Raw genomic sequence first — 25609 nt, 5'->3', positions numbered from 1 at the left:
CAGCCACTGAGGGAATCCTTTGCTGCCCCAGGGACAAATCCCCCACTGCAGGAAACAGACAAACCGGAGAGATTAGCAGTCTGCCCAGCTGATGCTGGCCTATCCCCTCAGCCCGGAGAGCAGAAAGTGAGTTCTAAATCACTCTGTTCAAAGGCCTAAGCTCCTGGTTTGCTTTTGCTTTACAAATGAGGGAAATGTTCTCTGCTAGTCAAAGGGAAAACAGGAAAATATGAGAACTTCAAGGAAAAATGTACTAAATTGGATCTGTGCACAAAGTATCCTAGCGTATTCCAGAGGTCTTCACTAGACGTTAAGCACAAACCAATCAAGAGTTTTAAGATCAACGGTAACTATTATTTTTAAAAGGTCATGTAATCAAAATCGAATCCAATCGTCTTACCCTGCTGAAGTCCTCATCATGGCTCCCTGGACAAGCAGGACGGATTCCTAACCAACTCCTCTCCACTCCACTCATCTCGCCCAGGAGGCTATTCTAGCCACAAACCCCTGCTCAAAGACCCTCTGGGCTCCCCAGTACCTACAGAACAGTGTCTGAATGTTTAAGCGCTGCTATGAGAGGCCAGTATCTGACTCTGACCATCCAACCCCGGACTCACTCCCGCCCCCAAACCCCTTCCCACAGCAAACCTCCAAGAGCACACCTCACCACTTTACCAGGAAAGCCAGTGCCTTTAATACGCTGCTGTCTCTGCCAGAATATCCTTCCCTAGACTTTTCACACAAAAAAATTTTACTTATCACACACGATCCAGTTCAAATATGAGGTAATCTGTCAAGACCTTCTTGGCTTTCCTGCATTCCTTTTTCTGAGTTCCCACACTAGTTCGTGGACACCTCCATTACAGCTCTGAACAAATTATTCAGTAATTATCTGTTTATGTATCTCACTCCCCAGTTAGACCTGGAGTAGTCCAGTCAAGGACAATGTCTCACGTGTTGTAACATCCACAGCTGCTAACCTTCTAATAGTTCTCAGTCCACATTCGGGACAGGTAGAACCCCAGCTTTGTAACAGTTTCTTTAACTCAAAGATGGAATAGAATAATCAATGGGCACTCTCTGGAGAACCTTAGCCATTTAGAAGACAAGAAAGCGTTTTGGTTTTAAATTAGTTATATACAGTTGGACACTTCTTCATTTGCTTGAATAAATCTAGGTCATGTCCTCAATTTAATCAATAATTTGATGCACATATCTTCTGGCAAAGACCAGTGTTCTTGTTATATTCCAAGGCCCTGGAGAGCAGACGCCAGGTCTCACTCACCTGCATATAACCCCTACCACCCACGCCAGGTAAATGTTCAACAAATGACTGTTAAATTGAATTCCCAAAACGAGCTGTGTCTTATTTGGGGCTGCTGTAACAAAATAGCGTAGATGGAGTGGCTTAAACAACAAACATTTATTCCTCACAGTGCTGGAGGCTCGGAAGGCCCAGATCAAGGGGCCAGCACACTCAGCGTCTGCTGAGGGCCTCTTCCTGGTTTGGAGACAGCCGTCTTTTTGCTGTGCCCTCACATGGCGGAGAGAGAGGACTCTCATCTCTTCCTCTTCTTCTGAGAGCACAATCCCATCGTGGGGGCCCCACCCTCAGGAACTCACCTAAACCTACTACCTCCCAAAGGCCCCACCTCCAAATACGATCATGGTGGGGATAAGGACTTCAACATAGGAACATTGGGGCACACAAGGATTCAGTCCATAGCAAGCTGCCACACTGGTATTTGGCCACACGTTTTAATGTTCCATTTGTATATGTGCAAGGAAACAAAGGTAAATTCAACCTGATTTTCAGAAAAGAATCAAAGAGGGAAAATACCTTCTTTGACAAAATGCCTCTAACACAGAAACACACTCTCCAAATTAAATATCTGAAACAGCTATCATTCTAATCAGGTGCCTTAGTTTAGAGAAAAGAGCAGAACGTGCCTCATACCTCCCTTGCTTTGACTGAGGACCCATAACTAATCCTCATCGCACTCCCAGGGAGATGGTTCCTGGCTTATCTAAATCCACCACCAGGAGGGCCTGTACCATTGCTCACGTTGCTGTGTCCCCTTCTCCAGAGGGACGCACGCAGGGAGCAGGGACCTGTCCATTGATCACGAGGCTGTGTCCCCTTCTCCAGAGGGACGCATGCAGGGAGCGGGGACCAGGCAGCTTCCTGGTCCTTCTGTCTGCTTCAAAATAAAATGTACAGTACTTTAAGGGAAAAAATCCTAAATGAACACAAATCTTTCACTACTTTATAAAGACTTGCTGTGGGGGAGAGGAGTGGAGCAGCTTTGTACATTTAAACATTAAAGAAATGCTGAAAGAATGAATCAATGTCCAGATTTCAAATAACCAGAATACTAATTTCTGGGTTTTTCTTAAAATGGAGGCAAACCACGGCACGGATGTAAGCATAACTTCTCTCTAAACATTTGACGGTGAAACATTTTTCTTAATGAAGCGGAGAGGAGAGGAGTGGAGGAGAAGCTGGCGAGTGGCTTTGTGTAACATTAGAAAATATTAGCCATTGGAGAGTTTACATATCTAGTACACTTCAAGGTGAATTCCACATAAGGATTTACTGGCCAGCTTCTACTGGGACCCAGTCACCTTGTCGGTTTTAGGAATCCATCATCTGCAGCGGAAAGACTATTTCTGATGCGCGTGGAACCACCTTGTGGCCTGGCTTTGGGCTCCATGAAAAGTCCTGCTCCCTTCCTCTTCTTTTCCTCAGGTTTTCACTTGCAATTGTTTCATCTTCCTTCTTCGCCCCCTCCCATGCTCCTTCCTTCTTCTTCCTCTTCTTTCCTCTCCTCTGAACTGTTTCTTAAGTTTTCCATCTTTCTTCAGTGTGGAATTCTGAACTATATAAAGAATACCCTACTCTGAATATTTTTCAGTGTAAACTATGCCTTTTACTGCACAGCCTAGTATCAGTAACGCAAACAACAAATTTAAAAATATATACTACACTGCTGGTTCAGCTGTCCAGACAAAATAAAATCGCAGATCACAATCACATTATCATAAAATTTCACCAATAAATTTTAAGAAATTTTGAAATACAAAGAGATTGTAATTTTCTCTGATCAACGCACTCTGCTTTTATTCTGCAGTCTTCCAAGTTTCAGCTTTTGCTCAGAAACTCATAGGCTGAATATGAAACTATGAATTTACCTATCTGGTGAATTATATGCAAAAGGGGTGTTTTTTCTCCTTTTATCCAAATGTCAATTTTTTTCCATTCCTCTGCCACTATTATTCCACGTCCTTACATTCCCAGGACAGGGGGTAGGAGACCCTGCAATGGAAGCTCCTGGAGGCTCCTTAGGACCCTGCCTTCATCATGAGATATAAATCTCCTCTAGAGAAAGGTTTCTGCTAGTGCTACACGTTTGGTGATGTCTGCATAGCTGCTTCGGTCACTATCTAAAAATCTTTAGTTTTTTTCTCCCCCAGGGAAAGTTACACACAATTGAGTCCTGATTTCCAAAGTCTCTTTTTATCTATATCCCAAAATTTGCCAAAATGTCAGCTGGGATCTTACTAGAAAGAACAGTTATGACCTGTACTGAATATGAGGGCAATTACTCTGGACTCCAGAAAGGTTCTGGGTCAGAACGCCACAATCTGACTCCTCTAGAAACCCCCCACGTGTCCTTTCAGGACAGAGCCTAGTTGAACAGAGCTGACTGCATCCCAGAAAACACATTGCCCTACATACCTATTTCACATGTTTCTTTTAAGTTATAATTATCACTTCCATTAACATCAGCTGGCCTCATTAGTGAATTTAACATGAATTCTTCATTGGAAGTCACATGATGTCAAGTGGAATGAGAAAAAATAAACATAATAAAACACCAAGCCATGCTTTCTTACTAAAAACAAATAAGTTTAATGAGAAAGATTTCATTTACAGCTAATATTTTACCATTAATTTATATAGTGGAATTTATAGTCTCTTTTTTTGGTGAGGAAGATTGGCCCTGAGCTAACATCTGTTGCCAATCTTCCTCTTTTTGTTTGAGGAAGATTGTAGCTGAAGTACATCTGTGCCAATCTTCCTCTATTTTGTAAGCTGGATGCCACCACAGCATGGCTTTATGAGCCGTGTGTAGGTCCATGCCAAGGATCTGAACCTGTGAACCCTGGGCTGTCAAGGCAGAGCGCACGAACTTAACCACTATGCTACTGGGCTGGCCACTGTAGTCAATTTTTTAGAGTAGTTTTTTTGGCTGGGGGATGCCAAACTACTATTTAGACACTAAAAAATTTCAGTATTTTGGTATCTAAGAAAGTAAAGCACGTTCACATTTGTTTTGTCCGATTTTCACAGTGTCTATGAGTTGGAGACACCAATGCATAATTCCCTTCTAACACATGGAAAATGGGGTTCATAGTGACAGACACACAGAGAAGTCTGTGGCTTAACTCATTCACCACTGGCCAAAACTGAGTTAACACAACTGGAGCAAGTTCTCCTGCTGCCTGGCCCCAAGCACATTCGGAGTTACAAACACAAGAAGAGCACACTGCCAAACAAAAACAAAGTGTAAATAACATCGATTTCTTCGCAAGAGGAGTCACTAGGGCCATTTTGACTGAGGAAGGCCTAGTCTGATACTCAAGAGAGCTTATCTTTCTCTTAACAAATACACATGTGAAGGCCAATAATATAAGTAATGAAGATTTGGAAGAAAGAAGCAACCAGTAATATATGAAATATGTCTAAATGTCCCATTTGTTTTGAAAAGGACAATATTCTGTGTCTAAATTTTTTCCTTTTGCCAGAATGCTAATAATTAAACAGAAAATTAAATGTTTTTTAGCTTCTCTAAAAACGAAAACTAGCAAGTTTAGCAAACTCCACAAATGGTAGATTAAAAATCTCTAATATTTGACACTCTACACCACGTAAAATTTTTTGACAAGATTTAATTTTTATGGCTTAAGAGAAGTTACACTTATACAAAACATTTACCTCCCTGTAAGAAGTAAGAGAACAAAAATACTCAAAAAGTAAAGACACGGGGCCAGCCCTGTGGTGTAGTGGTTAAGTTTGGCATGCTCTGCTTCAGCAGCCTGGGTTCACGGGTTTGGATCCTGGGCATGGACCTACACCACTTGTCAGCCATGCTGTGGCGGCACCCCACATACAAAGTGGAGGAGGATTGGCACAGATGTTAGCTCAGGGCTAATCTTCCTTAACAACAACAAAAAAGTAAAGAGCAAAGACACATTTTTAGACACAAAATACTCTGGAAGAAGAGAAATTTGCACTTCTTCCTAAAATTCAGTGGTTCTCAAATGTTAATGTGCATCAGAATCACCTAGAGGACTTGATAAAACAGATTGCTGGGCCTGACCCCAGAGAATCTGATTCAGCAGGTCTGGGGTGAGGCCTGAGGATTTACATTTTAACAAGTTTCCAAGTGATGATGATGATGATGATGCCAGTCTGGGGATGACACTTTGAGAACCAATGCTTTAACTTAGCCACTTACTCAAACACTGTGGAAGTCTTAGGACACTTTGTCTACTCTCTCCCAATGAATATCTTGTGTTCCTTGCACCAGTTAGTGTTTCTACTGACAAACAACATCACTCCTTAATTAAAGTATTACTTCGTGATATCCTCATCATCTCTGAGTTGCACCAATTTTTTGAGCATCACAATCTTATAGATATTTAATACATATATAAAAATAGTTACATATGTGTAATGTCTTTAGTTCTTAATGTATAAATTGACAGTAAAGGAGTGAGGTGAATAAGGTATCTGAATTCAATGTGAGGTGAGAAACAACAAAGAGGGGCGGAAGTGGGCAATCTCTATCCTTCGGACTCACCTGTGACGGGTGCATCAATATCCAGCAAATTTTTCTCCTGTCGAAGGATTGAAGCCCCTTCTGTTATTATTCTTAATGCAACACTCTCTTCCAGTCTGCCTTCCTTCATGAGATGTGCCTTTAAGACATCCACTCGAGGTTTCCCATCATTATCAAACACTTCTTTTGCTGTAAGCCGGTGACTTGGAGGAAATGGGACAGCTGAAAGAGAAAAAGCCAAATTATTACATTAGCCAACTCAACAACAAAAGATTAATTAATACCCACCAAATATCTATTCCTACCACTAACCACCTTTTGGAGTATTTAAAAAGTTCCCACATTAAAATATGATCAAGGGCTATCAAGAATTAAAGACTGCCTTCTTCCTTTGATTCTAGATGTAATGTGATTGCTGAAAGGAGACTCATAGTTCTTATTCATCCAGTACCTATCTCTTGAATCTAGAAGATCCCGAGTGAGTTAATAAAGAAAAAGGAGGGAGATAAGTTTCTGTTAGGTAATAATCAATTCAGCAAAAGAAAACAATTCTGCACATTCAACCATAACTGACTCAGGAGACTATGTTTCTTCACTAGAAAGCGGGCTCGTTCTGGGATGAGAGGAGCAGGAAATGGTCTGCCAGACCAGGTCTGTCCCTTCAGCTGGAGTCATGTCTCTGAGTAAAGTGACTGACTCATTGTTTAAGGAGAGGGTAGGAATCTTAGAGCAAAAGGCAAAAACGCACTGAATCCTGAACAGGACATCAGGATTTGTGCATGCACGTACTGAAGGCACATCTTGAACAGTGAGCGGGCAGTATGACGCCAGCAAGGAGACCCAGGTATTTAAGAATATGATACAATGACAAACTCCATTTATTGCTCAGACTTAGAACCAGCCATACTCCCTTCCAGCCCATGCCTTCTTCACTGTAAGGAGCTCTCTTGTAACTACTATCATTCTTCACATCTGTGAATACATTCATTCATTCACTCAGCCAGGGAAGAGTCACCAAATTCCTACAATGTGCCAGGACATCCAAAGGGCCATCGTCAGAGATGGTAATCATGAAGGTTACATTTCTGATAAATAGCCAAAAAGCCCCTTCAGTGAGGGAAATTCATTAATTCTCTATTTCACCTGAGGGGTCATTTCCTGGACAACTCGGATCTATTAGAAACATCTGAAAGGAGTATCAACACAGGTTCATGTAACTTTCATCTGCCAGGTGCACTCTGCCATATGCATGAGAACATCTCCATATGCTGGTTCCGCTCTTAAAAATAACACCTGATGTTAAGTAATAAACCTAGCCCTCTTACTTCCTAGAAGTGTCTCTCACAGAAGCAAAATTTATGGTAGACCTATGCCAAGAGATTTGCAACCTAATAGCACAGATTTGTCACCCAAGAGAAATTGTAACTACTTAGGGAAAAAGAAAAGTCAGGAAGTGAACCCGTACTGATGGACGCAAGCTTGACTGTACTAACAATCCAAGCATATCTAGTTAACTCTGCTGCCAAAGGAGGTGGCAGAGGCAGACGCAGCAGATGAGGGTGAGGCTCGCGTGCTGAGATGAACCCGGGTGCAAACCTGGCTCTGCACACTCACCAGGTGGACCACCCTGGGCAAGTTAAATAACCTCCTCTGGTTTCAGGTACATCACCTGCAACGGAGGAATTAGATCTATCTGAGGAGCGTCACAATAACTAAAGTAAATAGCAATAGTAGTAGCTAACATTTATAGCATGTTTATTTTATGCCAGGCATTGCTTGGGTGATAAAGTCAAACACGACAGAGCAGCTGTAAGATGAGTAAGGCGTATGCACATGTGTTTATATATACACATATTCAGTCCTCATAACATTACCGTGGGGGAGAAACTTGAGGCTCAAAAATATTACAAGCCTTGCCCAAGATAATCACCTAGTGATTTATATGCAGACCGAATGAGCAAAACCCCCCCGCAGTCTGGTGCCAGACACCTGTGTTAATGACCACACTACACTGCTTCCAGAAAGGACTTCAGACATGGCCTAATAATTAAAAAGTGATGAACAAATCATTTTTTAGAATTGAAATTCTAATGAATACAGAGAGGTGTTTCTTATAAATACCACTTTTATTTTCAAAAATTATCTTGGGCAGCTTGTGGTAGAATAAATATTATAACACAAAAGCATGATGTAAAATAAAAGACAAAATGTGTAATGCCAAAGCATACTATGAAATAAGAAAAGGAAAATTTAAGAATTAAACAAAGAGAAGAAAAAAGAGGAAATGAGCTCATTATACTTCAGGTGTTGGGTGATTATTTTGTTTGTTTTGTTTCTCTGCCCTCCCCCGTTTCTTGTGCCTGACTAACATACATGCTTGTTAAGAAATCATGGAAACACTTTGATGGCCACAGCTCTTTACCTAGGTCTTTATGTATGGTTTGAAATTACAAAATATCCTACCTGGCAACTCCTCAAAATTCCCCAGATATAGGATGGGGGATGGAATGAGGGAAATGTCAAAAGGACACTAGGGGTAAGGCCAAGAGCTGACTGTTTTAGAATGAGGTCTTAAGGTGTGAGTGAGACAACGCTGAAGCTGTAAGTGACTGCAAAACTGCCAGGCAAGAGTCCCGAGAGCCACGAGGGACGGTGGCTGACATAGGGTTGGGCAGATCAAAGCAGTGGGTCTCTGCCACCCGCCACAGCTGGCCATATTAAACTGAAGACAGACCAAAGGTTACAGCCGAAAGAGCCAAAGCGCTGACAAAGGGGAAAGGCAAAAGGAGAGCCCCAGGGAGGGCATCACCTTCACGGCTGGACTTTCTCCAAGTCCCCAGACCCCTGTAAGCCCAGAGCACTGCAAGAACAGATGCCCCACTCTTCGCTGCAGCTCTTCCACCTGCCAGTAACTGCTCACCCTCAGGAACGGCTCAGGCACAGCTACCTGCTCAGAAACACTGGAGCTCGTTCCAAATAAACAGAGGCCAGAAAACAGAGGAAGACTGCCAGTCAGAGGGCTCTATTTCCAACTAGAGGATGGGGACACTGATGCAACGGGGCCCTTTACCGGCTAAACAGATGGCAAGGCCTGCAGGGAACCAAGATGGGCAGGAACAATGCCAAAGACGGAACACAGAGATGATGTCGCCAGAGGGATGTTTTCTGGGACAAAAATATGAGTGGGCTAATATTTGTCTATTTGTGCACCTTTTGGCTTCATAAAGAAAATACCAGCCTTACAAAGGTCACATTTATTTACTTTCTCTATTCATCTGGAGTCTTATGCACAGACCTATGTCAAATATTGAGCGAAATCTACTTGGATTAAAGAATTCAACATACTCAGAAAACATTCTTTTCATTAACTTGTTGTAAAAGTGGCTGTGCTTGATATGATAAAGTTGGATTTCCCTCCCTCCTTTGCCTGATTACAGGTTGCTTTCATGAGCATGAGCAGGCCAGGACTGGAGGAATTAAGTGTGTGCATGCTAGGAAAAATTCAGAAATGATTGTTGATATCTGGGCTGACTCTTTCCAAAACAATTTTCTTATAATTGCCTATTAAGTACAGAATATGGTGTTATAACAGACTTCTTAGAAGAACCCTAAAAATAGATAGAAACCCTCTCAGCTTTCCCCACTTCACAATTCCCACTCAATGTCACTTTTTTTCCTCAAATGCAACAGCAAAGTAGCTAAAATTTGGGACACGTAAGTCCTTGGCTGACTCCTAACAAAAACCAACACAGGAGGCTTTAAAGGCAAACGACATAGTGGATTAGGATTGCGTCCCCACGTCCCGGACTGTGGAAACCTGGCAGAGACTGATTTCCAATGAATGAGATATGATATTGTTTCTTTTCTATTTGTTGTTGCCACCAGAGTTCACCTATCTGATATGGAGAAACGTTACTAGTCTGGGAACCAAAATCATGTGCATCTAATATTGGCATCTATATAACAACTACTGTAGTTCTCAATTACACATTCACTAGTAGAGAAACACATTCCATGTCAGCAAAGTCTTGCAGCCAGAGGAATCCCAGCCCTCGGGGCTGGCTGACTACAGGGAGCACACCTCAGACAGAGTCAGGGGTGTCCTCCTGACATTCAGGCTAGGTCAGTTTGAGACAACCGCTTTGTGTCTCGGCTGGCCTAAGTGATCTGTCACCACTCTGGGGTGGATCTAGGCATCTGAGATTTCTGTTCCTCAAATCCGAGACATTTGGGTCACTACTGAAGGGCTACCACCATTTGACAGGAAACATCCAAGGGTCCTTGTCCTGGTGATACCTTCAGTGGAAGGAAGGACAGGAGTTCTGCTGCCTGACCTCCTCCTGGAGTCGCCTTATGAATGCTGACAGGAGAGAATCACAGACTTAAGAAAACACTTAGCCTAGTGATTTTTTTCAAACCTTTGTTTTGCTTTAAAAAACATTTTTTTTTAAATTTTTGTCCTCAAACAAAATGACAACTGGAAACTCAAGTATATCCAAAGAAAAAAGAGCCCAAGCAGCTTGCCTGCCTCTCCGCTCCCTGGTGCTGGCCGCTAAGGCATGCTCACAGAGGCCTGGGGCTCTGTGCAGCAAAATTAAGAAAGTCCCAATTTAGACTGACTCCTGACCCCTCATGCTAAACCAAGGACACTGAAATCCAGAGAAAGGACCAGTGAGTTGTTCAAAGTCAAAGGCTTAGTCAGTGGCAAAACCAATAGCAACAGTCAGGTCTCCTGGTTTCTGCTCCCGCACTTTGCCCTCTGGATCTGCTCTGTCCAATACGGAATGGACAGCCACATGTGGCAGCTGAACACTTGAGAAGTGGCTAGACTAAACCAAGTCTACAACATGCCCTAGATTTAGAACGGCTGACACAAGAAAAAAAAGGTATAAAATATCTCATTAATATTTTTATACTGATTACAGGTTGAAATAAGATTTAGGATGTATTGGGCTAAATAACATTTATTATTAAAATTATTTTGACCTATTCCTCTTTACTTTTTTAATACACCTACTAGAACATTTAAGATCACATAAATGGGGGCCAGCCTGGTGATGGAGTGATTAAGTTTGCGTTGCTCTACTTCGGTGGCCCAGGGTTCGCAGATTTGGATTCCAGGCATGGACCTATACGTCATTCATCAAGCCATGTTGTCGTGGTGTCCCACATACAAAACAGAGGAAGATGGGCAACAGATGTTAGCTCAGGGCCAATCTTCTTCACCAAAAAATATTTGCATAAATGGCTTATATTAGATTATTCCTGGACAGTGATACATCCTTCTCAACAAGTAAATGAGAACAGAGGGCATGGAAATCATACTGTTTAATCTTTCTTCTCTTCCAAATTTGGTTCCTACAAAATTTCCAAGTATCTCAAAACCAGCTGTACACTGGAATCGTTTTTAAAAATGAACGATGCTCAGGCCCAACCTGCAGAGATTCTGATTTCACTGGTCTAGGGTAGGGCCAGGGAAGCGGCACATTCTTAAAGAAATTCAGGGTAGACTAAAGTGCAGTCCAGATTGAGACTCACTGATCTGCAGTGTAAGGAAAGGCACACCAAACACCAGGCAGTTCACTTTTCCGCAAACATGCTCCACAAGATCAATCAACCACAGTAGACGCAAGTCTTTGCAAGTCCTGACACGTCTGTTCCCTCCCTCTCTGTCATCAGAACGTGTATACAGGAACAGCTCTTGTCCTGTATTTCATGTGGCTACTGTCTGCACAAAGGCTGTCTAAGATGCTTCTGTCAGCACATGTCAAGAGAAGAGCTTATGGAGATCACATGTCAGACACAACTTAAGACACACTCTGGCCTGACCTCCCCAGAGGGGCACCCCTCCGTTCCCTCCTGGACATCTGGCTGTGCCACCAACTACTGTTCTAATCAAACCATAACAGCCAATCAATCAGTATCAGGCACCTATTAACCACCGACTGTGCACTGTGTTCTATGCCAGGCAGTGAGAAGGGCCGGGGAGACACGAGCAACTGAAAACCAACACCAGCAGATGGAGACTCTGAAGAGATTACTATGAGGTACAATGATTAGTTTTTGCTTTAGATGCAAAAGTGTTAAACTACGAAACTAAAGAACAAAATTTGAAGAACATGAGAGACAATATAAGCAGCAAGAAAAAAAAGTGTCTTTATCTACCTTAAGGTTACGCCTGGGTTCCTAGAAACTCTTAGATGCGGTGGCACATTTCTTTTATCTACAGTATATAAAAAATAGCTAAGCTTTTAGATGACGCCAGAAGATGAGCTTCTGTTTTTAAGGTAAGTAACAAAAAATAAGGTATGTAAGATACAATATGTTAGCTAAAATATACACAAGTAGCTCCACATCCGTTATTAAAGTATGTGAAACCTGATCCGACTTCTGAATAAAGAGCGAAGGGATACATAAAAGGACGGTGACTTTTCACTCAGTTTGACTTGGGTTCTAACACTGAACAACTAGGTTTGACTCACAGTCTTCTGGGTTTAAAAACATTCTATCAATGTGGGGATACAGGTTTACCCATATACATAATGTCTATATGCAAAGACACACAAAACACGTTGTGTGGGAGAGAGCGCTTAGAAATTAGCCTCAGCTAGACTCTGAGAAAAACTCTATTTATTCAGGTCCAACGTCTGCTATTCCTATGGACATTCATCTCTTGTTTGGCTTTCATCATAGATATGAATGTCAAATTAAAACATGCTTGCCCATCTCAAGTGTGGCTGAATATTAATCTTGTAAACAGAAACATCCGGTCCCAGCTAAGAAAATTCTTCACAGTAGGTCTATAAATAAAACTCCAATTTATTAATTTACTGGTGTTTTTTTCCTGCTGGTGTGATGACCTCATGCAACACCTCCTTACCCACCCCCCACCCCCGAATAAGGCCACACAGATCCTGAGCCTTAAAATGCATTCAGTTACTACACACAGTACGTGTACCGATTATTTCACTAGCAAACTGAAATGCCACATGTGGTTTTCCTGAATGCTTACACGTAATATAGCACAAGTGTATTTTATGGAACCTCCCAAAAGTGTTAATAAAAGGGCACTAAGGTACTTGAAGCATTTATCAAAATAAGCAGGTTTTCTCTTCTGGCTTGCAGGATATACATTATACACAGTACTTTTTGAACCTAAATCTGAAATGTGCTACAAGCAATTCTTTAATAAAGATCAGACACTAACTAACTAAAAGAATTACTGTTTCAACTACAAGGGATTAATAATTAATTAGTGAAAATAAGTACCTTGACAGTATAATCAGAGATCATTTATCTGAATTTCAAAATAATTTTCATTTAAATATGTTTATTGATATGTAGTTACACCTATCATATCCATGGACAGTTTTTCTTATTCTCTGGCCACTATGCATTCTCAAGTCCAGGACTCATGGACATAGGAATGGTGACAGTTCACAACCCCTCCGCGGGTAGTCTTGAGTAGTTCTATCACAAAAGTCCTTTGAAGTTTTGATATTTTGGTTAGTTCGTTTATTTAGTAGAAAAATTGCAAATGACTTACATAATGAATTATGTAATAGTGATTCAACATGAAAGATGATTTGGCAAAAATTTTATTTTTAGTTTAAAAATATTTCAGCATTCCTGAAAAGCTTAAATAAAATCCAATTTTTTTGTTGTTAAAATAAAGCTATATGCACAAGTCCAGCAATTAACATGGGGCCACGCCAATAACAGATAATTTTATACAGTACACGATAAAAGCAAACATATTTACTGGCTTTGATACATGATATTGAATGTTCAGATTAAACTAAGAATTTTAATAAATACTGTTTTAATTTAAATGTTTAAGATAAATACTTAAAAACTTTTAAATATATCATTGAAGATGTGCTGTTTCATAAGGATCTATTCTATAGTGTCTTTTTAATTAAAAACATATAGTCGGCCACATTCAGTTACACCGGGAGGAAGCCCCACTACACTGGACCTCAGCACCTGATGGAACAACTGCAGCAAAACTTTCAGCAAATGGTACCTAGAGTAATCTCTAGAATAACAAACTTACAGTAATGCATAAAATTCTACTCACTGGGATGAATTTAAGCAGAAGGCTATTTATTTTTTTTGCCTTGAACATTTTCCTTTTCTCTGGAGAAATATGTCACAGGGGGAGATTAAAATCAAGAGACAAACAAGATACTTTAGAACAAGTTGAATTTACTTCCCAAGTGAGCAGGTCCCTTTGAACATGATAATTATCCCTCAGAAATGAAGAGTACCCAGGGATTCTAAAACTTTATTTAACCCAAGACACACTCTACCATTCAGAAATCCTCAATTCGATGGCTTAAGACCTCAAATATCAGTAAGGATTTTACCTCCATTGGAGGTGAACTATTTGATTAGAAAGTCTTTAATAAATATAAACCTTAGAAATCTCTGTATGAAAAATAGCAAACCTGTAAAATATAATATGTACCTTCTTAGTCTTCAATCCTAAACTTGTAAGTTGATAAGACAAAAATCAATCTACACCCACACACAACTCCTGCCTTTCAAGTTCATCATTCAGCTCTAAATGCCCACACATTTTCTATGCCCACGTGCTTGCCCACGGTCCCCATCTCCGTGATTAAAACACCTACAGACATCAGAATAATTTGCTTTAATTGAATAGACTTTCTCTTCTTTGAAAGATCTTCATGAAACAGCAAATCTATGTCCCAAATGACACTGAATAATGTAAATCCTGGGTGGCAATTTAAGGATGTTACCACTTTTGCATATAAGGAGTGATTGTTTAAAAAAGTAATAAATTTGGCATACAGACTTAGATCTACGGACCACAGTGAAGCAAGATCGAAATATTTTGCCTAAGAGTCACCCCTCCAGAGAGCCAAGGGCAGGAGCTAAATTCCCAGGCTTGCAGTGAACTCCCCCTTGCCCTGGCTCTGTGCTCCCTGCTCCCCATGGGCTGAATAGTGAAACATCAGGTCCTCTGGGCCTCCCCACGTTCAGTAGCGCTTACGCTGTTTGCTTCACTCTGATGACCAGACATGCTCTCATCCACTCTCTCTGGTCCGCCATTTCTAAGAGCCCCCCAGTCACAGGAGTAACACAGAAGCACACAGGAAGTCCCAGTTCTCAGCACCTGAGATGTGCACTCCCCAAACCACAATCTTCACACATCTATTCAAATATTACAACCCTTTAGTGAATACCACCTACAATTGTTACCTCTTAAACTCCATTTTCATTTGTTACCTTTATCTTTAAAATGTACTTGTCAATTTTGATTTTAAGTCAAACATATATTTCTTAATCTATCAAGTGGAAAATGGCTAATTTCATAATAAAGGTGCAGCAGACTGCACTCCCTTCATCAATGAAGAGCCACTCTTAAGAGAGATCTTCCACTCTTACATGGCATCTTTTGTGCATAAAAGAAATTCTCAAATAACCAAGGAAGCAGATTGCTGGGATTATAACGCCAACTGCAAATTTACAGGTAACAGCAAATCTTACCCTTTAAATGAGTCAAGCAATCATCACTACTCAGAAACATCAGAAAAATTAAGTAGAAAGATTAATAATCAAGTTCCATTGAGAGTACAGTCCAATGCCCCGGTGTTGGATAGATATTCCACCAATGTTTTCAAATGAATGACCTTTTTTTTCCTTCTTGCTCACCTAGCATTTGAGTAAAATTTCTGTGCTACTAGAAGTAGTTTAAGAAGAGAGAATAGGCCTTGTTCAGAACTAAAAGTATGTAAACATAAAGAGAATAGTCAATAGCCAAAATAACTCAGAAACTGAAACCTTCATTTAGTAAATGTCCCTTATAAAGTACTCATCACAGGAAAGAGGCCACACATGCCAGGTGGAGGGGTGGGAGCTGGGTGAGACAGACAGGTGGGAGGTAGATGAACCACCCAAGATGGAACAGACAGGCGTGGTCAGAGTGAGCAACAGAGAAAACTGAAGAGGGAAGGGGGGAAATTACCCTAAGAAGGTTCAAGTACTAAATGTTTTTTATCCCATATGTGAATATAGGATCATAGATCAAATTTGTTGTTATCTGTGATATAAAACTGACCCAATAACAATAAAAATAATATCATATTGTTACAATAGAGCTTTGGTACTTTTAAGCTCATAAAGTGCTATCCCATGGAATTTCAGAGAGCAGTTCAAATAATTCCTTTAAAAAGAACATTTTTCTAGTTTGTAAGAATGCTATTAATATAAATTTATTGAAGTATGCTTCAGTAAAAAAGACGTTTTTTTAATTGTACAACTTGCGGTAACTGAGACGACTTAGACTAACCCTTTCTCAGCATCCCTAAGTGTCAGAAGTAGTTCAGAAGGAGAAAGCCCTCCTCTCCCCTCTTTGTAGTCCCTGCTTGACAAACTAGCACTCCCAGGCGGAGCCAATCCAAATCTCACTAGTAGGCACAAATAAAGAATTTATTGTGAAATGCAGTTGTCAAGAGCTGAAAACTAGGTTATCTAACTCATTCTAAACACATATAGAATGACAAACAGAACAATTCCCATGATACGTGACTTTGGTTTTGATTCCCCGAAACATCTAAAAAGCCTCACTTCCATAAATTTTTCACTGTCCAAGTTAAAGACAGTCATCTAAGCATGATGGTGAGTCATTGAGGAGGCATGTGAGTGCCTTTCTTAAAGTTACATGTGCAGAGTTCCCAACTGGCAGACTTAAAATACAGTATTTTTTATTGTTGTTGCTGTTGTTAGCGCTGTTGAGTTGATTCCAACTCCAGTGACCCCGTGGACAGCAGAGCGGTCCCTGCCCGGTCTTTCTGCACCATCCTCTCACCTGCTGGTGCTCTATCAGAAGATGCTCTGCTGCTATTCACCGGGTTTTCATGGCCAACTTTTTCAGAAGTGGGTGGCCGGGTCCTTCTTCCTAGTCTTAGTCTGGAAGCTTTGCTGAAACCTGTCTACCATGGGTCTCCCTGCTGGCATTTTAAATCCTGGTGGCAGAGCTTTCAGCATCATAGCAACATGCAGTTGCCATGAGATGACAACCCACAGGTAGGCGGTGTGGTTTCCTGACTGGGAAACGACCCCGGGCCACGGCAGTGAGAGCACTGAATCTTAACTACTACATTACCCCCCCAGGGTTGGCTTCAATTATTTTATTACCACATCATTTAAAGTCACTCCTTGCCTTAAATTCCCACTCAAGAAACAATCATGATCAAATGTAGAACTAACAGGTTAATACAAATGTAAGACATAGGATATGTCCAGTAAAAGTAATCACATGCACACAAATCAAATGGTGTAATAATGTATATTAATTTAACAATGGACTTGTGTGTGTGTTTTCTAAGTCCCCTCATACGTGGTAATTCTCCACTTATTCAGAGCTCTGGTTCCCATCATCCTCCCCAACCACAGTGCAATCACACTCCCAGAGGCAATCGGAAATTCAGCAGGGTTGAGAACACTCACCACAAAATCTATGCCCCATACTGCACAGGAAAGGAATGGAGCCATTCTCAGTATACGAGAGAGAAAGAGAAAACGAGGGCGGCCTCCATGTGTACAGCTCGATATTTCACAACCACCTAGGGGATATCAGGGCATATCCATGGTGTTCATGATGGTATATATCCCACATTTCATAAATATCGGATTCCAGATTGTCAGACAATACACTCTATTACAAAGAGGGAAAGGCGTAATACAATTTTGATACACTTTCATTAAATAGAATTTTAAATGATTTAATGTTTAAAAAAGACATGTCTCAGTTATACGATAATTTCACTTGCAGTGAAATGTCTCCTTCCCTGATCACAGCACATAAACGAAGGTTTATATATATTGTCAATACTTTTTTTGGAACAAAATTCAAGTTATGAAAAGGTTCTCATTCCCAAAAGAGTGCATTCAATCATTCACAACGAAACCCAAAGTGTCTTTGATTTGCTAATACTCTATGTATCAGGTGTGTTTTTAAAACAATATGTAGAGTACACACGTTCATTAGGTACTGGAGAAAGAAAAATGTCATAAAGCTATCCATTACACAAATGTAAACAAACTAAAAGCCACTTTCCTTTATAAGCCTAAAATCTGAGAAAATATAGAAACCTTTCAAGTTGTTTTTCTGATAATATTCTTCTTCAAAACTAACTCATCAATAACATGATTTTTGAGGATATTTTCATTTACACAAAGAAATAATTTATACTTTTACAATGGAGACTTTAACAGTCCAAAGTGCAGTAAAAGTTCAGGGAAAATTAAAAGAAAAGAAGAAAGAAAACAATTGGTTTTCATCACTTGAAGAAGATAAATTTGAGTTCATCCCACCAAATTGCCAAGTTAGATTGTATTAAAAAAAAAAAATCCTAAATAGCATGTGAATTTTACTAGAGCAATTTCCCATAGGTATTGGCAATGCTCACTCCCCACGTAGCCAAGGGGGACCCAATTATTACTCTCATACCAAATGATAAACAAACCAAGCGATAATCAGTCACCCAACCTCTTGGAAGTCCCTAATCTCCAAAGTGTAATTACTCTAAGGGTTTCCAAGCTCAAGAAACAAAAACTGTGCCCTAGAAGCAAAGACAGAATTTTGGATCTCATTCTCCACAAGAGGCCATTTCAGTGCATTTTCGAAATAAGATTGATCTCTTTTTTTTTTTTAATGCAAATTTTTTCCCATCCCAGATACAGCCATTCACATAACAAGTTGTTCATGAAATGAACACAGAACGATGCAGCTCACTGTAGAGAACAGCTACTGGCCACCAGGCCCATCACCACTTTTGTACTCACATAATAAAGGAAGCAAATTCTAGGTAATTTCACTGCAATCATTTATTTATATATACTCATACAGTGGGGACACAAAGTTGATTAAGTCATCAAGAACTCTCCAAAATTATATTTTGTAAAAGTTAGTAACCAAAGGACAGTTATCTGAAGAAAGTGAAATGTTAAAAAATATGATTACGGAAAGAAAAAGAACACAAAACAAACACAAAAGAAAGAAAACTGTGGACTTTTATGAAAATATACAATTATGACAAAGGAGGAAAACCAAGCTGTGTAAAGCATCAAATAAATTAAAGAGTTTGTGAAACTCTGTGGCAATACTGTATGTTGCACAAATTTGGGATTCTCCCAAGGGTCCTTGACCCAAAAAGGCTATGATCCCCTTTATCAAGGCTTGTTCGCCACTCCTATGGCTAACCATTCTCATCTACCGTCAGTTACACTCTTCTCTAGATTACTAAGATAATGGTCAAACTATTTCTTCAAGTCCCCAGTTATCTCCCCTTAAGCCACCTTATCCCAAACCCTGTGGTCTGGTCACGCCCAATCACTTGCTTCTCTAGGTATCCCATACCTGTCTTCAAGCCTTTCAGAGACAGTGAGGGCAAGGGGCCAAAAACACCAACTCAGAAGCCCACTTCATCAACTGTATGATCTTGGGCAAGTTATTTAACTTCTCCATGTACAGTTTCTGGGTCTGTAAACTGAGGATTAAACAAACTATTTGTAAAGTGCTTGGAACGTTACGGCACAGTAAATACTTCGTAAGTATTCGTTACGATTAACAAATTCCTTGCTCGCCCCCTTTAAGCACACAAGCTCCTAATCATCACTATTCAAACATCACAACTTCTGAAAAGACCGGGAGCCTTCCTACTTAAGCCTCCACGTCCTTGAGGACCACAAACTTAATAAAATGTCCTCTGATTGCCAAAACACAAAGGTCTTTTTTTTACTTTGTGTTTGTTTTGTGTTTATCTCTTTGCCCTTAAAACACAAAGCACTTGCTGCCTGTATTAATTTTCAAATGTTTGTACTTATAAGATACCCCATAAATGATTAGAAAAGTTCTCGGCTAAATTCAATAAATGTGTACAAATCTGAAATTTTCTTAAGTATCATTTAATTTCACCTCCTAATTTTCTAGTTGAAGGAACTGAGGCTCAAAGAGAATAAGAGTAGTAGTGATAATAATAAGTAAAATAATAATAAAACAATCACGAACACACAGCACTTCCTACATCCCAGATACCATTCTAAACGCTCTGTATGTGTTAACTCATTGAATCTTCATAACAATTCTGTGATGTGGACACTACTATTCTATTTTTCACATGCAAGAATTCAGGCACAAAGAAATTAAACGACTTCATGGAGTTCACATAGTGAATAAGCAGGGGACACCAGGGCTCACCCCAGGCCCTCCGGTTCTAGAGTTGTGCTTTTAATCCTTGCTACAGCGTCCCTGTAGGTAAGAAGTGACTCACCCAATACTCCAGAGGGAATTACTCGCAAAGCCTGAAGGACACACCTAGTTCTCTGGACTCCCTGAAGAGTGCTCTTTCCTTCTGAGTTCGCTACTCCCTATGCAGAGTGATGGACACAGCAAGCATTCAGAAACATTTATCCAATGATTCACTGATAGACGATTCACGTCTCATCACATAATTCTCTAAATGCAGTAATATTTAGCCCAAATGCACAGTTGCCTCCTTGAACAACTTATTCGGCTTTTCTGTCTTCTTATTTAACTGCTCCCAGCTTGAAAGAGACAAAAATATTACAAAGAACAATTGGTTCAGTATTTAGCTTGTAAAAGGTACAAGGTCTTTGTTGCAATTTGGTTTCTGATGGGTTGGTCCAAAGGGAAGAGAAGCCTCCAAAGTATTTCCACATATGAGCGCTGAGCTTGGGTTCTATCCAAAGCCCAAAAGTTTTCCATCAACGACTATTGGCTGCCTCTCAGACTAGCCTGTGATTCTGTGTAAAGGGTGCCTCCCCAACCTTTACTCCTTAAAAAGCCTGGTTAGTCTACCTGCTGTTGATAATTTTCAGCAACATGGAGCAGAATCTGAGCTCTAAATACCACAAAGTATAACAGTTATGAGTTCTGAAGTACCTAATCACCTATCTTCACATTCTAGGTTTAACAGCTACGTTTCCTTAAGACATCTGTGAGAAACCAGTTTCCTCCACCTGTAAAATGGAGATATTTACCTCAAGAGGCTGTTGAAAAAATTAAATGAGACCATACCTGCAAAAGTGCTTAGTGCAATATTTGGTGAGAAGTACAAACTCAAATTTGTTAAGTATATAGATTTTTTTACTATTCTTTATTATTGCATTCAGTGAATTCCCACAGGATTCATTTTGTTCCATATGCCAGCATTTTGTTGTATCACCTGAAAACTCTCATTTACACTTGGCTTATTTATGCCTCAAAAACCCTGAGTTTGTACCATACATGCAGTCTAAGAGGAAGGATCTTATCTTGCCAGCTGACACTAAGCGTGACCCCAAGATGGTCATCTAATCAAGAACCGCTTTCATCATCAAGGGCAGACATGAAATTCTTACTAAGAGGATAATGTGACCCTCATCGAAATTTCAGAGGAGCAATTCACAGAGAAGCCCAGAGACGACTAGGCCTTCCAAGAACATCAGATGTGACGAAGACAGCAGCATTTTCCAACACTAGTTCTCGGCTAACAGATGTTTTATAATAAAGCATTTCTGGGGGAGAAAAAAAGCTCTGCAATGTCTATGTTAAACATGGTTAAATGGGCTTATTTCTGGCAAACTTTGTTAGAGATTTGAACATGGTATTGTGTCTTGTGACTCATCTAGGAGAGAGATTAATTATGCCTCAACTCCTAATTATTTTCCTATAAAACTCAGTCATCCTGACACATTACGTTTTGTAAAAGCCTACTGTAAACAAATAACCAGTTCAACTATTTTGACAAAGCGAGTCAGTTCATACAAACACGAATATTCAACACTAGAGGATAAAGTCAAATTGGCCAGAAATCTTAATCAAAATCACAAACATGTTAGTTTAAGCTGAAGATATACTATATTTGTCTAACAATTTCCAAAAAAGAAACAGTGGAAGCCTACTTATTTCTGATTTCTGTTTACTCATATATGCATCATATTGAACAGCATACTACCACGCAGTCAAAGTTAACATCTTTTAGTCTGTAACGCACATAGTGTCTACTTTAATGGTACATGACTACAGCCATATAATATGGGTTTAAGTCAAATATGATTTGAAAATACTAAATGCTATTAGGAAATTCAAATCAATAATGGATAAAGAAATTCCCAATATTTTATCTCAATTCAAAACCACTCTAGCCGTCTTAATTTGATTGCTCTACTAGGCAGAGAGAAATGTCATCATTTGGAATAAAGAACTATGTTATGTAAGGTTTTCAACTGTAAAAAATTAAAATTATCAAACATTAAAACAAAATCTGAACATGCTTTATATTTTTGAAACATTTTCATATATGTCATGGATCACTTAACAATGGGGATAACATTCTGAGAAATGCCTCGTTAGGTGATTTCATCATTGTGTGAATATCATAGAGTGCACTTACACAAACCTAGATGGGATAGCCTACTACACACCTAAGCTATATGGTGCTGATCTTCAGGGACCACCGTTGCATGTGCAGTCCATCAGTGACCAAGACATCATCCTTCTGTTGCACATGACTAGATATGACTTCATTCAATCTTCATAATAACCCTATGTGATAGGTGTTGAAATGTTTATCATTTTATAAGAAAGGAAAATAAGAAAAATGAGTTTCTACTCCATGCTAAAAATAACACAGCTAGTGTGTGGGACCAAGACATAATCCTAGAGTCTTGACTTCAAATCCCATGCCTTCTCCATTTAAGCTCAGGACATTAATCTGAACATGCGTACAAATTGTAGGTTGTCAAAGGTAGTTGCTATTTCTCTTTAAAAAGCTAATTAAGGAAGAAGGAAACCAAAGAATTCCAACCAAAGGAAGGAAAACCTTTGGCTTTTGACATGGACAGGATTGCCACAGTCACAGGCATCTCCCCTGTCTTCCTTCTACTTTCAAACCCAGTGTTTGCCATGCTACATCTGTGATCTGGGGGCCAGACCACCTTTAACATACCAGTTGGATACAACAAAGACTATAAATCATTTATGTGTTTACTCAAATTAATTACAATGGATTTTTGCTCTCAAATAAAAGATTTGTTCCTTCTTATTTCAGGTGCTTATGTTAAAGAAGTGTGAGTAGCACAGCTGTGCTTGTCCCAGGACTCTGGACCCCCACTACCCAGGCTCAGGTCATCTTCTGCTACCTCGGGTCTGGGTCTTCGGTGATTTATTTAATCTCACTGCCTGAGTGGCTTCATCTGTAAAATGCGGACAATAGTACCTATCACTCGGGCTATCCTGAACATTCTATAAAAACGTAGAGCAATGTCTGACACGTACGTACTAAGGGTTCAATAAAGGCTTACCATTATCATTATGAGACTTGTCAAAATGAGAGCAAATGCAGAAAAACACAGTAACTCCCTGAGTTGTGATTTACCAAGAAAGAAACAGGAATCATTACAAGCCTTCAATCAGAGATGACCCCCACACCACAAGACAGGCTGGCTTTCAGCACTGATAAATGTCTCCATGGAGGAAGTTCTATTTCTACCTGTTAGATGAACAAAATCTAAAACCCGAGAAGGCCACTCCTCCAATCACAGGATACTCTGTAACAGCTCCCCAGATGAGCTGATGTGCTACGGGGAGTCGTTCACGTAAGCGTATGGATATAACTAGCCAGTAAGATCACCTGGGAGAGCTCACTGAAACAACCAGTGATCAAAAGCACAGGACCCAACTGTGCGATGACAGTCTCACCTTGATAAACTCTGACTGCACAGAAATCTAAAGTCACTGGCACGCTGATTAGGCACATGCCTGTAACTAGCCAGAGAAATTTCCTTCCAATCAGTTCCTTTATTTTCACTCAAATTTATATAATTCCTTAGCTAAAATGCAAGAGAAAAATGTTACAGGAACACAATTTATTCACCCTAGTAGCAATAATCAAGAGTTTTTATCCTTACGGTGTAACAGTATAACTACGTGCTTCTTTGTGAAGGAAATTCTCATGTCCTTTCATTAGATTTAATCCTGTATAGAGCCACAAAATTGAGTTTGCGTTGAAGAAGGTCATTTTACTCAATATAATCTTTACATTTCTAATGTTTACAATAATAATATTTACAACTAATAATGTACAAATATAATATTACATTTACTAAATCTAATATATGCCTCTAAGCGAAGAAAGAAAAAATTGTCTTGAAAATTTAAAAAATAAATGTAAATTACTATGAAAGTAAAGAAAAAAACTATTCGGCTATTCAAGACATATTAATCAAAATATAAGAGAATACAGATAGACTCCTCTTTATAAGGAATCCTTGTATGTAACTGAGCAAGGTTATTACCAAAACACCTAAATACATAATGCTTTCATTAACACACATTGTATTGATTTCCTCTAATCCTTCAATTCGTTTTTTTTTTAAAGATTGCCACCTGAGCTAACAACTGTTGCCAATCTTGTTTTTTTCCTGCTTTTTCTCCCCAACTCCCCCCAGTACAGAGTTGTATATTTTAGTTGTGGGTTCTTCTAGTTGTGGCATGTGGGACACTGCCTCAGCATGGCCTGATGAGTGGTGCCATGACTGAGTCCAGGATCCGAACCAGCGACACCCTGGGCCACTGCAGCGGAGCGTACGAACTTAACCACTTGGCCACGGGGCTGGCCCCTAAATCCCTCATTTCTAATATTAGAAAAGGAATCAAAAGTTTTCTCTATTTATTTTCCCTTGAACCTAAGTACCTATTAACTATCCAGTCACCTATTAAGCTAAATATACTTTCTCCCCAGTTTGTTGTAGTGCAAGCATTTTCTTTCCTTTGGTGAAGACAGATAAACAACAGTGAAGCGAAAGAAAGTTCAGTTGTATTTTTCAGAAACAAGGACTTGTTTGCCATTCTAATCCTAATGTCCCTTTAAACTAGATAAAACTAACCTCTAGTTATTTTCATTTAAGCATTTTTAAAATTCCTCATTTAATAAAGCTACTGCAATTTGCTCCAGAACAAACCGCATTTGCTGATATACTGAATTTATTCTAAAACACTGCCGATCTACTTAAAATGTGCGATTTACTTCACTGTATAGTATAAGAAATGTTTGTCATTTAGGAAACATAACAGATTTAGAAACATAACATGATCAGTTGAAGATTTAAGTTGTGTCACCAAAGGTCAAAAAAGCAGCACTAAGTAGCGCAGAAATATAAGACATATTCAGCAGATGACAGACTGCATCATCACCAAATTTAGAGGATCTTTTATTTAACAAGCATCTGGCTTAATTAAAAGAAAAAAGTCCCTAGGTCAGGAACTTTTGTGCCAACAATGGCTATCTAATAGAAGAATCTAAGAATGAAGGTGCTTTTTGAGGTGAATTTTTTGGCTGACCTACATATGAAGGAAAGTAAAGACATTTCACTATCATTAAATTGCACAGCATTATAATGATTTCTGATTTGGAAACATTTAGCCATTGTACCATGTAAGGGAAAATAGTAAGATGGTCCCCAAATGAACTTCAATTACATACAGTATTTTCCTCTCATCTGCAGAATGAACGGCACTGTCCCAAATTAAGGAACTAGTGGTGCTATTTTGGAGCACAAATCCATTAAATGGTACTAGCTCTCAAAAACACTTCTAAACTTTGTTGAAGAAATGAGCTGCACTAATGGGTAGAATTACACCGTCTTGAATTCTGAATTTTCTTTACTCTTCTCAGTCATGGTGCCATGAATTATATTTCACCAGCTGATCACTAGATCGGGGGCCCTGT

At 39.7% G+C, this 25609-nt stretch overlaps 1 protein-coding gene across 2 annotated transcripts in view; it reads right to left on the bottom strand.

Annotated features, from left to right (window-relative positions):
• Positions 1 to 25609, bottom strand: part of PPP3CA (protein phosphatase 3 catalytic subunit alpha) — a 282357-nt gene that overhangs the window by 140489 nt on the left and 116259 nt on the right. For both annotated transcript variants that reach the window (XM_046656313.1, XM_046656314.1), the window contains exon 2: positions 5868 to 6068. In XM_046656313.1, the coding sequence (XP_046512269.1) occupies positions 5868 to 6068 (201 nt within the window). The remainder of the gene's footprint in view (positions 1 to 5867; positions 6069 to 25609) is intronic.

Source organism: Equus quagga, chromosome 3 (genome assembly GCF_021613505.1).
Source record: "Equus quagga isolate Etosha38 chromosome 3, UCLA_HA_Equagga_1.0, whole genome shotgun sequence".
NCBI lineage: Eukaryota > Metazoa > Chordata > Mammalia > Perissodactyla > Equidae > Equus > Equus quagga.
The sequence above is the reverse complement of the archived record's forward strand: the minus strand, read 5'-3'. Positions and strand labels throughout refer to the sequence as shown.